The following is a 12,989-nucleotide window of genomic DNA, read 5'->3' as shown; positions in this document are numbered from 1 at the left end:
CTTGCAAGCAGAGCAGCACATTGGGATTATCCCCTCCTGTTAGACTCCATTCCAGCTTTCTCTATGGAGAGCCTGCATTTCTTTGATGGGTTTGTGGATGGAAGCTCCTCTGATTTGATAGCTAGTCTTTTTCTTAGAATGGATGATTTTTTTTCATTTTATGTTAGGTTCACATTGCCATTTTTCTTTCATGATTTCCTACTAGAAAACTTCTTGGAGAATCATGGGGGTGTGGTTCTTAGAATCTTGGTGATTTTTTTTTCACACTGAGCTTGCTATCATCTGCCTCCTGCCTGAGCCATTCTGCCCTCAGGATCATTATGGCTCTGTATACCCTTGGATGAACCAGGGCCCAGCAAACTCGTGGTTCCTCTGCTATGATGCTTCTCCTCTTTTTTTTCCTCATTTCTAAGTGGGTCCTGAGCCACCTCAGCCGAGATACTCTTTTCTGCTCACCAGGGGACACTCTGGGAACAACAGATAAGAACACTTTTTTTCCTTGATTCTCACAAAACAAATCTCTGCCTAAACACAGCCAGAAGGGGAAAGAAATGCCTGTTAAGCCAACTCTTCCCCCCTACCCCGCCCCTGGCAAGTTATTTCAAGAAATATCAGAATTCTAAAAAGTAGCAGAGCTCCCCACAATGCAACTTGGAAACAGAATCCCTACTGGTCTTCTGCTCCCTCCCTATTTTTTAAAATCACATCAAAGAGTTAATTTTACTTCCTGCTTTGGTGTCTTCACATTTCATTTTGAGGAAAATGCCTTTAAATTTTATCCTTGCTCCTCAATGATGGTTGAGCAGGAACTGTTAATTGAATTTAGTCACTCAAAACAAGCACAAAATATTTCAGCATCCTTACATATTCTGGTTGGATTCGTGGTTAAGAAGACAAACACACTCACACCTCAGCCTGGTGTGTGAATAAACCCCAAACAGTCACGCTCACAGGCATATCTGTGAGAGGAAGGGGTGGAGGTGGGCTGGGTCTACTGGAAGGAATAGCTCTCGTCGTCGTATTCCAGCTCATCTTCCTCCTCATCCTCCAGCAGTCCATACTTAAATTTTCGGTAGACCGTGCCATCTTGGCTCATGTAGACGATGTCATCATTGTCATCCTCATCATAGTCCTGGTCCCTGTACTCGATCATCTGGTCCTCTTCAAGGCTGGTGCCCTCGCCATAGCTGCTCTTAGAGGAGGAGTATGACCTGGCAGAGTCAGCCAGCTTTTCATAACCGGCCTTTGGTACTGGCTGGACTCGGCCCCGAGACTTCCTCCAGACGAACACGGCAGCCCCCAGCAGAAGCAGCAGCATGACGCAGGAGGTGACCAACAGAGCAGTCTTGGAGCGCTCAGCGGCAGACCCAGGCTCACTTCTTCGAAGGATGCACTCATCTTTTGGAAGATGACCCCAAAGGCAGGGGAGAAAAAGAAAAGATGGCAGAAAAGAAACAGAATTGGGGAAATTAGTTTCTGAGGTAAAGAACGTCGTTAAAAAAAAAAATCTAAAAATGTAAGAATCATGGTCTAATTTTCTTAGGAGGTACACCACCCTACAAAATCTTAGCATGTTCCCTATGAGAGTCCCAGTCCATGCTTGGTAAAACCACGCCATCCTTCTAGAACCAGGGTCAATTTGAGACCAAAGGGAGTTCCCTTATCTCCATCAGTCATGGGTCAGTCTCCAAATGTTGAATGTATCAATTGATTCTTCTATTTCTCTCCTGAGAAAGTATTTCACCATGGTCCACCCTTTAGTATTGCTAAAGGACATTCTGATTTATTTTTCTAAGACTGAGTCCTCTCCCAGCTACCTGTAAGCCTGATCCACAATAACTATCCTACTCTTCCAGGGCAGGAGAAGATAATTTATAAAATTTTATCCTGTCACTGACTTCTATGACCATGTAGAGCCTTAGAAATTACTTAGACCAATTTATTTTTTGATAGTTGAGAAAATTAAGGCCATGGAGAGGAAATGAATTGTTATATTGTCAGAGACAAGACACTATGGAACAACCAGAATTCCAGTTCATTAACCTTAACTCCATGGGACAGTCTAGACACCTGAAGGAAATATAGTGTGACAATTGATGCTTGGCTTCTTGGAGTTTTGTGCCACTTGCCTAGCAGGAACAGAAGTACTGTACCATTTAAATCCTGCCTACCAACTTGAGTGACAGGGCATTTCTCCTAGCATAATTAGGATTTCTGAAGTTAAGAATTTTGCCCCTTATTATCCATTGGCTTCTGTTTTGATGCCTTGACTGAGAACATGAAGTAACCAAAACAGTGCCGTAGAAGGAAGGATTAAACCATAACTTAGCAATAACCTCCATCTTCTTACTTTACACTCATTTGTTCAGGCAGTATGACTTGAGTAATTTGCTTAATTTATTTCCTTTTTTTTAGCTCACCATATAGGAGTGTGAAAGAGTATAAAAAAGCTGAAAAAAAAAAAAAAACCAAACTATCAGACCAGATTGGGTGTACAAGTTGTAGTACATAGTAGATTCTCCATAAATATTGATTGGACCACTTGGATCTGCCCCCAGGATCCTTTTATAGGAGATTCTAGAAACATTTTACACATTAGCTTAATGAGTATAATAGTGGTACCAGGTCTGATAATTTATGCTTACTAAATATCTTTATATTTATTAAGGTGATATTTCCAAATTAGATCCGATTCATCGCTGCTATGTGTGTGTGTGTGTGTGTGTGTGTGTGTGTGTTTAACTTTTAAATATGACTTCATTTTATAGGAAGACTATTCAACATTAAAAATTACTTACAAATCTTTGATTTAGTGTGTGTGTGTATATGTGTGTGTGTGTGTGTGTGTGTGTGTATACATATTTTTTTACTAGTGCTAAACAAGTTTTCTGTTTTATTCTCAAACTCAGGGGATTTTGCCTATCAAGCAGAATTCCCTCCTCTAAAGTAATAGCACACCTGGCACAGGGGCACATGCCTGTAATCCCAGCAGCTCAGGAGGCTGAGGCAGATGGGTTGCAAGTTCAAAGCCAGCCGGGGATGTGGCTCAGTGGTTGAGTGCCCCTGAGTTTAATCCCCAGTACCCACTCCCCCCACAAAAAAGCATAAAGTAACAGCACTATCATTATTATATTTATCATTACCAACATGAACATGGATTTTTTTTCCCCTCTGAGGAAATACTCAAAGCACCAGAGAGATAGAAAAGCAATCTGTATAGAGCACTTTGAGGTAAATATCACGGGAAGCAAGGGAATCAACAAAAGACCTTCACAGGTTGTCGGGGGGTGCGTGCCATCACATCTTACTCACTCTGCATCTTAGGCTGCAGAGTCACGGTCAGCCTCTGAGATGCAGTTTCTTTGAAGGGGCAGACTGCCTCAGTTCATAAAGGAGCAAGTGAGTGAGAGTATTTGTCTCTCCCCTTTCTCTCTTTCTCTTTCTTCACATTTGCCTGCTAGACAAGCATTTTGCCACTAAGCTATACTCTAAGAATATCGGGACTTTGCAGAGTTACCCCAGGTGACTCTTCAAGAATCACAGAGGAACCAGGAAACCAGACTAAATAGTTCTTTGTTGGGACAGATGTTCAGAAACACTACATGCGACAGGCACACACTTCTGGTTTCATTTAAAGGCTTCCATGTAGTACAGGTTATTATTCTTAACTGACACAGCATGGATATTAGGCAGTCAGACCCTGAAGGTGGATGTGTAGGAGGAACTGTGGAAAACAGCTGCCCAAAGTGCTGGGAAAACTGAAGAAGGAAAGAATTGATTTTGGTAAAAATAATACTTAGAACCTAATTGAAAAAGCTGATATGAAAATGAAAAACAGGGGCTGGTAGTTCAGTGGTAGAGTGCTCGCTGGGCATGAAAGAGGCCCTGGAATTGACCTCACCCCACTCCAGCACCACAAAATAAAAATTAAAATTTCAAAAAAAAAAATTTAAAAGTGTCTAGTAGTAGTTGTGGGTCTGGGATTTTCTTTACTTACACATGGACAGTCTTCCATAAATATTTGCTCAGGAAATAATATATCTGAACCCCAGGCAAATTATCTATTTCTGGACTAGGGAATATATATTAAGAATATAGGAGCCAGGCCAGGAATAGCAGTGCATGCCTACAATCCCAGTGGCTCAGGAGGCTAAAGCAGGGGTATCGATAGTTCCAGGCCAGCCTCCACCATTTAGGAAGGCCCTAAGCAATTTAGCAAAAACCTGTTTCAAAATAAAGAAATAAAAAGGGTTGGGAATGTGGATCAGTGGTAAAGCACCCCTGGGTTCAATACTCAGTATCAAAAAAAAAAAAAAAAGAATATACAAATCAGTTGCAGAGGTGTGTGCCTATTGTCTCAGCTATCGGAGGCTGAGGTGGGAGGATCACCTGAGTCTAGAAATTAAAGGCCAGTCTAAGCAACATAGTGAGACCCCATCTGAAATAAACAACACAGAATATGTTTTCCTCTTAGGAATCATTCCATTCAGAATGTTTCTAAGTTTGTGACTAATGAGAATCAAATATCAACATGGATGGGGATAACAACATTGGAGGCTAGAAGACAGTTGGAGTCTGGAAGTTGGTGAAAGGAGTTTTGTTTCTGCTCTTCCCCCACTCCCCTCTCTTTTTCTCTGTACCAGGAATTGAATGCAGGGGCACTTAACCACTGAGCCATATACTCATCCATATATATATATATATATATATATATATATATATATATATATATATATTTTTTTTAATTTTGAGGCAGGGTCTTGCTAGTTTTCTTAGGGCTTTGCTAAATTGCTGAGGCTGGGTTTGAACTTGTGATCCTCCAGCCTGAGGCTCCTTAGTCCCTGGGATTATAGGCATGCACCATAGGCTCAGTTTGCTTTCTTCTTAACCTTTAATGAAAGTTTGTTTCTAAAATGCTTTAAGTCTCTAATGCAAGGCTTAGATTTGGTCTGACTTCCACTGAATGATTCTTCAACAGATTCAAGATAATACTGTATTAACCTCCCTGATTGCTAATTTCTTTCCTTTATTTCCCCCAAGAAGGATGAATACAAATGGAATGGGGTAAATGTATAAAGGTCAAATTCTAGACCTAGTTGAACTCTAACTTGGGAAGCAGTATAGCAGTGGAAAGAACGTGGGCTCTGCTGTCCAAAAGACCCATTTTCTAATTCTAAATGAGCCTCTTAATATTGATGTAGACCTAGATAATCCGAATCCAACCCTTTGGGCTCAGTGGTCTTACCTGTAAAGTGGGATCAATGGTATCTACTTGTGGGGCTGGGGTTGTGGCTCAGAGTTAGAACGCTCACCTAGCATGTGCAAGGCCCTAGGTTTGATCCTCAGTACCACATAAAAATAAATAAATAAAATTTAAAAGTATAGTGTCCAACTACAACTAAAAAATAAATTAAAAAAATAATATCTACTTGAGTACTGGGATGATGGGCACGAGGTTTCAAGTACAGTAGGCATACAGCAGGCACTCAGTGGAAGATAGCCTGATTGATTTTCCTGAACTTTCCATCCTCCTCTTCTGTGGCTGTCATTGCTTTCTGAGGCCAGACCCTCCCTCTGCAGGCTGTCCCCGTCCCCTTACCCATGCTTTCCTGGCAGTCACAGCACTCCTGGGTGTTGGAGGGGCTGGAGGTGTTACAACAGTGGAGACAGCGTCCATCGTCCATGTGCAGCAGCAGGGACGCGGGGCACATGGTGCAGTTCTTGGTGCCGGGCCCCTTGCATTCCATACAGCTCTCGTGGCATTTTTCACAGTTGAATTTCTCTCCCTATTAAGAATAATCAGGAGGTTGTTTGTGAGAGTAGAGGGATGAACAAGGTACTGGTATTTCCCAGTAAGAATTCCATCTTGTCTCTATAAGGAGGCAAGCCTGTAGGGGCAGCAGAAAGATGGTGTGTGCTGGGCAAAAGACAGACAAAACTGTCTACAACTGGATGAAGCCATTCCTGGGCCCTGACCTCTGACCCCTGCTCATAACAAGAGTAGGAGAACAGGCTTCCACAATAATTTGTTATAAAGTGACAGCTTCTGTTCTTTTTTTTTTTTTTTTTTTTTGGTACTGGGATTGAGCCCAGGGGTACTTAACCATTGAGCAATATCCTCATCTCCTTTTTATATATTTAGAGACAGGATCTCACTGAGTTGTTTAGGGCCTTGCTGAGTTGCTGAGGCTGGCTTTGACTTTGCCTCAGCCTCCCCAGCTGCTGGGATTACAGGTGTGTGCCACCACACCCAGCATCCTGTGCTCATCTTAAGACAGCTCAGGTCAGGTACTAGTTTTGTCTGGTCCACACTATGTAGCCTTAAACCATTTAAAACATTCTGCATTCATTTCTCACATTTCAAAAGTAAAATATTTCATATATAAATCAGTTCCTAATTTCTCTTTAAAATCTAGAAGACCTGTCAACTGGATTCATCATTTTAACATGTTCATGTCACTGACAAAGTTGAGTGCCCCCACTTTTTTTTTGCTTTCCTGTGTGACACAATTCCCAGCATTTGCTATTATATCACCAATACGTAGGTAATGCATCAATATCCACTTTCCAGCAAGCTGGAACTGTGTTTTTTCATTCCCCCAGTGTCCTTCTTTCACTCTTGTACGTTAGTTACCTGTGTAGCTTCCTTGATTACTGCATTCTTGTGGCTGGGACCCAGAATGATGTTAGTTGTGACTATGTAGCTAAAGCAATTAAATCAGGAAGAGAGTCCAGAGATGAGAAAAAAGTGGCTTCCCTCCTGACAAGTTGTTCTTTGCTTGTGCTGGAATTGTGGGTCAGGAGAGATACCTTCCTATTCTACTGTGTAACTTTGCAAGTATAGTGAAATAGAAAAAGATAAATGGAGGGGCTGGGGATATAGCTCAGTGGTAGAACACTTGTCCAGCATGTGCAAGGCCCTGGGTTCAGTTCTCAGCACCCTCCCAAAAATTTGCTTTCTTGAACATCTTGGAATATTTCAGATACTGCTACACTGTTTTCTCAGCTGTTATTATCTCACAAATCCTCTGGGTTCAGTTCCAGCTTTGTTATTTACTATTCTTGTGATATTTTAGAAAATTACTTAACCTCCATGAACTTAAGCTTCTCCAAACTGTGATGAGAGCACCTATATTCAAATAGATTCGTTTTTATTAATTTCACTATGGAGAGATTTACATGTTTCCTAAAGTTTGGAAGCACAATCAAGAAATTAATATACTTGGCAAACCCAAGTGTTCTGTGGAAGCAAATCTCGATCCTTCTGAATATATTGTGCAGAAGAGGTGGAGTAAATGAAAGATTAACAGCAGCATGGATCCTTTTTTACTCAGATGTTTATGGTTAGACAGCAGAGGGTAAGAGAGAAAAGATTTTTGTATTTCTGACCTAATAGTCTTACAAAGACTGAAACTTCTGTGGTCATGAATAACAGATGTAGGGTTCATTCTGAGTTTCTCATTACTTAACATCTCATTATTTATCTTAGATCTTCTCGATTTCTGTGCTTTACATAAAGGCTACAGGTGAATAGCACGATTATTTCATGATGTCATGAAGGATTTCACAATGTTGGGTCTAAATTATAGTAAATGTATGAATTTTAGAACTGTTTGACTGCCCAGAATGATATGCAGAAACTGAGTTCACATTCTCTCTAAATAGGGCAGGAAGCCTAGTACACACCTATAATCCGAGTGATTTAGGAGGCTGAGGCAGGAGGATTGTGAGTTTAAAGCCAGCCTCAGCAACTTAGCGAGGCCCCAAGCAACTTAGTGAGAACCTGTCTCAAAATAAAACATAAAAAGGGCTGGGAATGTGGCTCAGTTAAGTGCCCCTGGGTTAAATCCCTGTATAATTATATAAATTATATACATAAGCATATATATATAATAATTTATATAATTATATATATATGCTTATATATAATATATATAATTATATATATAATTATACATATAGAATTTATATAATTATATATGCTTATATATAATATATATAATTATACATATATATTAAAATTTATATAATTTTTATAATTATACATATATATAAAAATAGGGCAGAAAGCACACTGCCCCAGCTCTCCAGTACCTCTCCCACTCTGTATTTTCCCACAAGACAGTCAGAGTTGCAGATTCCACCCATGAGGTGGTAGTTCCACACACAGGACAAGCAATCCGATCCTCCTTTTCCTGAAAGAAAAAAAAAATTCCAAGTTATTAGATTGAACCTTAGTTTCCCTTTCTTTCTTCTTCCTTCCTTTATTATTATTATTATTATTATTATTATTATTATTATTATTATTATTATTTTTGTGTGTGTGCTGGGTATCATATGCAGAATCTGGCACATGCCAAGCAAGCGCTCTACCACTGAGCTACATCTCTAGACTTTCTTTTCCATTCCCCCCCCCCCCCCCCCCCCCCCCGGTACTGGGGATTGAACCAAGGGGTCCTTATCCATTGAGCCATTGAAACTGTCTCATTAAGTTGCTTAGGGACTCACACTTGCAATCCTGCTGCCTCAGTCTCCTGAGTTTCTGGGATTACAGGCATGTGCCTCACATCTGGTCAGGAACACTAAAGAACAAGGACTATGTCAAGTAAATTGAAGCAGAAGACAGGTATAATGGTGCACACCTGTAATCCCAGCAACTCAGGAAACTGAGGCAGGAGGATCACAAGTTCAAGGCCAGCCTCAGCAAATCAGCAAGGCCCTGTCTCAAAATTAAAAAAGGACTAGGGAAGTGTCTTCAGTGTAAGGTGGCCTTGGGTTCAATCCCCAGTAACAAAAACAAACAAGAACCCCAGAATTTGAAGCAGAAAGATGACTTGCTTGAGGATATGGGGGAAAAGCCTACAAGACAAAGTGAAGGCCTATGTGTTATCTAAGTAGTCCAAATTAGGCAGACTCAGCTGGAAACTGCAGATTGGGGATGACAGATCTTTAATTGCAGCAAGAGAAAGATTTTCAGAGAATAAGAAATCATGTAAAAAGTTTATAAAATCATTAATTGTCCTTCTGTTTATTGTTTAACTAGTGGGCAGGATGATAGCTGCTGATTTGGAGGAGGGTCCTTGTACTTGGTGTTGAGTAAGTCATGAATATACAACAGCACTCATTTGAAGTTTGAGGGACAAAAATATTCAGTAGATCATGTTGTCAAGATTCTTAATTTTGGGACTGGTAGTGGTGATAGATTCCTTTGAAATTCTCTTGAGGGCTATAAAATCTCTCCTTAGAAATCTTAACACCCTGAGGCTGGGATGTAGTTCCGTGCTAGAGCACTCGCCTGGCATGTTCAAAGCCCTGGATTCTAATCCTCAGCAGGACAGGGGGGGAAAGTTGACATTCTTTGCAAGTAAGTATTCATTTCTTCAATGATGGGAACAAACCTAGGGTCTTGTGCTTGCTAGCCACACCCCAATCCTATCCTGTTTATTAATGATGATGATTATTATTTTGGTGCTGGGGATTGAACTCAAGGCCCTTTGTGTGCTAGGCAAGCTCTCTACCCCTGAGCTACATCCCTAGTCCTATTTATTATTTTCACATACATGCAAATGTTGACGTGCAATGTCAACCATCCAAGGTTACTTAGGTAATTTTAATAGTCAAGATTCAAACTCAGGTTTGTTGACTCACAGTCCAGTGCTCTTTCTACCACACTATCCACTTTAACATATGAACCATCAAACAGGAGAGGTGTGAACCTATGGACTGTTTCCTGTGGAGGCAACACCTCCTTTTCCCAATGCATACATCCCAAGAATGATGGGTCCAAATATTTCCTTCTATGCAGTATCAAGGGACAGCTTCTGGAAAGAGTTTGGGGGACAGGAGACCTGAACTCTAGTTCATGTTATGAGGAAAGGCCCTGGCATTTCTGCTAAAAGTTTCAAAGAATGAGTGTAAGAGAGGTGGGCATAGAAGGTACCTGGCATTTCAAGTTGGAACTTGAGCAATGGGAAATATGTCTTTCCATCAGGACCAGGCTCTGAAGGGTAGTTAGTTGAACTTGACATAAAACCAAGAGTTCTGTCCTTTACATTCACAAAGGAGTTGACTTTTCCTGTCTTATTTGTGAGTTCAGTAATTTGTACTGTTGTTTCTATACAAAAATGAATCCTGAGCTCTGAACAACAACTTAGATAATGAACCTTTAGGATGTATCTCTTCAGGTTGGGGGCTGCAGCTCTAGCTCTAGCTTTATACAGAATTTTTGCATCGTCTGGAACACAGTTGTGGTATCTGATCCTCTCTTCATTTTCTCATCTTACATTTTTCTAAAATAAAGCTTAAATATCTTACTGTTAACCTTTTTAGATACAAGATTTAATTTTGGGGGCGTGGGTACAGGGGATTGAACTCAGGGTGCTTAACCACAGAGTCACATCTCCAGTTCATTTTTTAAAACATATTTTATTTAGAGACAAGGTCTTCCTAGGTTGCTTAGTGCCTCACTAAGTTACTGAGGCTGACTTTAAACTCATGATACTCCTGTCTAAGCCTCCTGAGTTGCTGGGATTACAGGGGTGCACCACCATGACCAGCCAAAAAATCTATGTTTTTAATGAAGAGAAATTAAGGATAGGGGCTGGGGATGTGGCTCAAGCGGTAGCGCGCTCGCCTGGCATGTGTGCGGCCCGGGTTAGATTCTCAGCACTACATACAAACAAAGATGTTGTGTCCGCCAATAACTAAAAAATAAATATTAAAATTCTCTCTCTCTCTTTCTCTCTCTCCCTCTCTCACTCTCTCTTTAAAAAAATATTAAAAAAAAAAGAAATTAAGGATAGACATGTGATCTCACCTACATGTGGAGTCTTTAACAATGGAATTCATAGAAGCAGAGAGTGGCTACCAGCAGAGGCTGCAGGGGTGGGAGGAATTAGAGGATGTTGGTCAAGAGTACAAAGTTTAGTCAGGAGACATACATTTTTTGAGATATATTATACAGCATGGATAGTAACAGTGTATTGGAAATTTCAAAATTGCTGAGAGTAATTTTGGATGTATTTAGTCCAAAAACTGATAATTATTTGAGGTGATGGATGATGAGTTTATCAGCTTGATTTAATCCTTGCACACTGTGTGTATGAATATCACTTTGTACCCCACCATACATGCAATTGTAGTTTGTTAACTTATAGTAAATTAAATTAAGGATATGAAAAGGGGGATGGAGGCAGGGACAAGGTTAGATCACAAAATTTATACTTTAAAATTAGTTACATTACAATTAGTTCTTTTCTTTTTCTTTTTAGTGCTGTTCAGGATTGTTCCCAGGACCTCACTTATGCCAAGTATTTGCACCATCACTGAGTCTTTTATTATTCATAATTATTTTTACTGGGGATTGAACCCAGGGGTGCTCTACCACTGAGCTACATATCCAGTTCTTTTTATTTTTCATTTGAGATGAGTGTTTTAGTCAGTTTTTTTTTTTTTTTTTTTTTTTTTTTTTTTTTTTTTTTGCTGCTGCCACTGAAAGACCCAATCAGAAGGAATTAAATGGAGGAAAGGTTCATTTAGGGGCTCATGGTTTAGAAGTCTCAGTCCGTACGTGGATGGCTCCATTCCTTGGGGCTCAAGGTGAGGTAGGACATCATGGTGGAACAGTGTGGCAGAGGGAACCAGCTCACATGGTGATCAGAAAGCAGAGAGAGACTCCACTCTCCAGATACAGAATATATACCCATGGCCACGCTCCCATGAACTACTTCCTCAAGCCACACCTGCCTCCAGTTACTACTCAGTTAATCCCATCAGGGATTAATTCACTGATCAGATTAATGCTATAACCCCATCATTTCTCCTCCAAACCTTCTTGCATTGTCTCACATGTGAGCTTTTGGGGAACAACACATCTAAACCATAACAATGAGGGTCTTGCAATGTTGCTCAGGCTGGCCTTGAACTTGTGATCCTTCAGTCTTGCTACCTGAGTGGTTGGGATTACTGGTGTGTGATGCTGTGCCCAGCTTTACTTTATTTTTAATCAACATATGATTATACACTTTATAGGTACAATGTGATGTTTCCATATGTGCTTGTATCGTATAATGATCAAATCAGGATAGTATATCCTTCAACTCAAATATTTATTGTTTACTTGAAGATTCAAAATTCTCTTTTCTAGCTATTTTGAAATATACATTATTGTTGACTATATAGTCACCCCACTGTGTAATGGAACACTGGAACTTACACTTGGTCTAACTGCAACTATGTGAGGGCCACTCTCCTCCCTCACTCCTACTAATTTGGCTATGGCCCAGACCTGAGGTAATACCTAAAGTACCTGTCATCTTAGGGTGACAGATCAGTGACTATTTACATACCCAACACTGATTTACTGCAAAACCTGTACACTTAGGGACCAAGAATCTTTCACAAATGTGAAGTTTGTTAATTTTCAGAATTTTTTTTATTGTTTTCATGTTTAAGACCCTAAATTTATTATTATTGCTAAGGAGCCTTGGGGCTGAAAAGACAGGCATTTTGGCATTTCCTTAAAATTTAGAGCAGCTCACCATCTGCTTTCCCTCAGAATGACTCCCCTGGGATGCCTTCAACAAATCCAGACCAGCCCCTGGGTCCGGCTGTGCACACCGCTCTACACAGAGAGGGGCGGCTTGGGAAAGTTAGGGGGCTTTGGTTATCCAGTCTGGATTTTTATTCCAAACAATTTTATGAGGAGGATAAATAAAAAAGTTAAGCGTGCACAGGCAAGAAATGAACTAATTAAGGAGGCACCAGTTGCACACAAAGGTATACATTAGGCCTGAGCTTGCTGTGTCTCCCCACTCCCCGTCCTTGGTGCTATTATGATTTTTCTTTTTAACATCCTAAAAATATTGGTCAGGGCTGGGGATATAGCTCAGTTGGTAGAGTGCTTGCCTTGCATGCACAGGCCCTGGATTCAATCCTCAGCACCAAAAAAAAAAAAAAAAAAAAAAAAACCTCTAAAAATATTGGTCAAA

General features: G+C 40.4%; 1 protein-coding gene across 3 annotated transcripts in view; it reads right to left on the bottom strand.

Annotated features, from left to right (window-relative positions):
* Positions 1–944: 944 nt before the first annotated feature.
* PCSK5 (proprotein convertase subtilisin/kexin type 5) overlaps positions 945–12,989 on the bottom strand; it is a 450,277-nt gene continuing 438,232 nt past the window's right edge. For 2 of the 3 annotated variants that reach the window (XM_081278895.1, XM_081278896.1), the window contains 3 exons: positions 8,095–8,195; positions 5,600–5,786; positions 945–1,398 (listed from right to left, as the gene is read on the bottom strand). In XM_081278895.1, coding sequence (XP_081135021.1) covers positions 992–1,398; positions 5,600–5,786; positions 8,095–8,195 — 695 coding nt within the window. In that variant the 3' untranslated portion in view covers positions 945–991. Of the gene's footprint in view, positions 1,399–5,599; positions 5,787–8,073; positions 8,196–12,989 lie in introns of all 3 variants that reach the window. The other variant, XM_081278894.1, reaches the window with a different exon arrangement.

Source organism: Spermophilus citellus (assembly GCF_964194105.1).
Source record: "Spermophilus citellus genome assembly, chromosome: 2".
Lineage (NCBI taxonomy): Eukaryota > Metazoa > Chordata > Mammalia > Rodentia > Sciuridae > Spermophilus > Spermophilus citellus.
The sequence above is the reverse complement of the archived record's forward strand: the minus strand, read 5'-3'. Positions and strand labels throughout refer to the sequence as shown.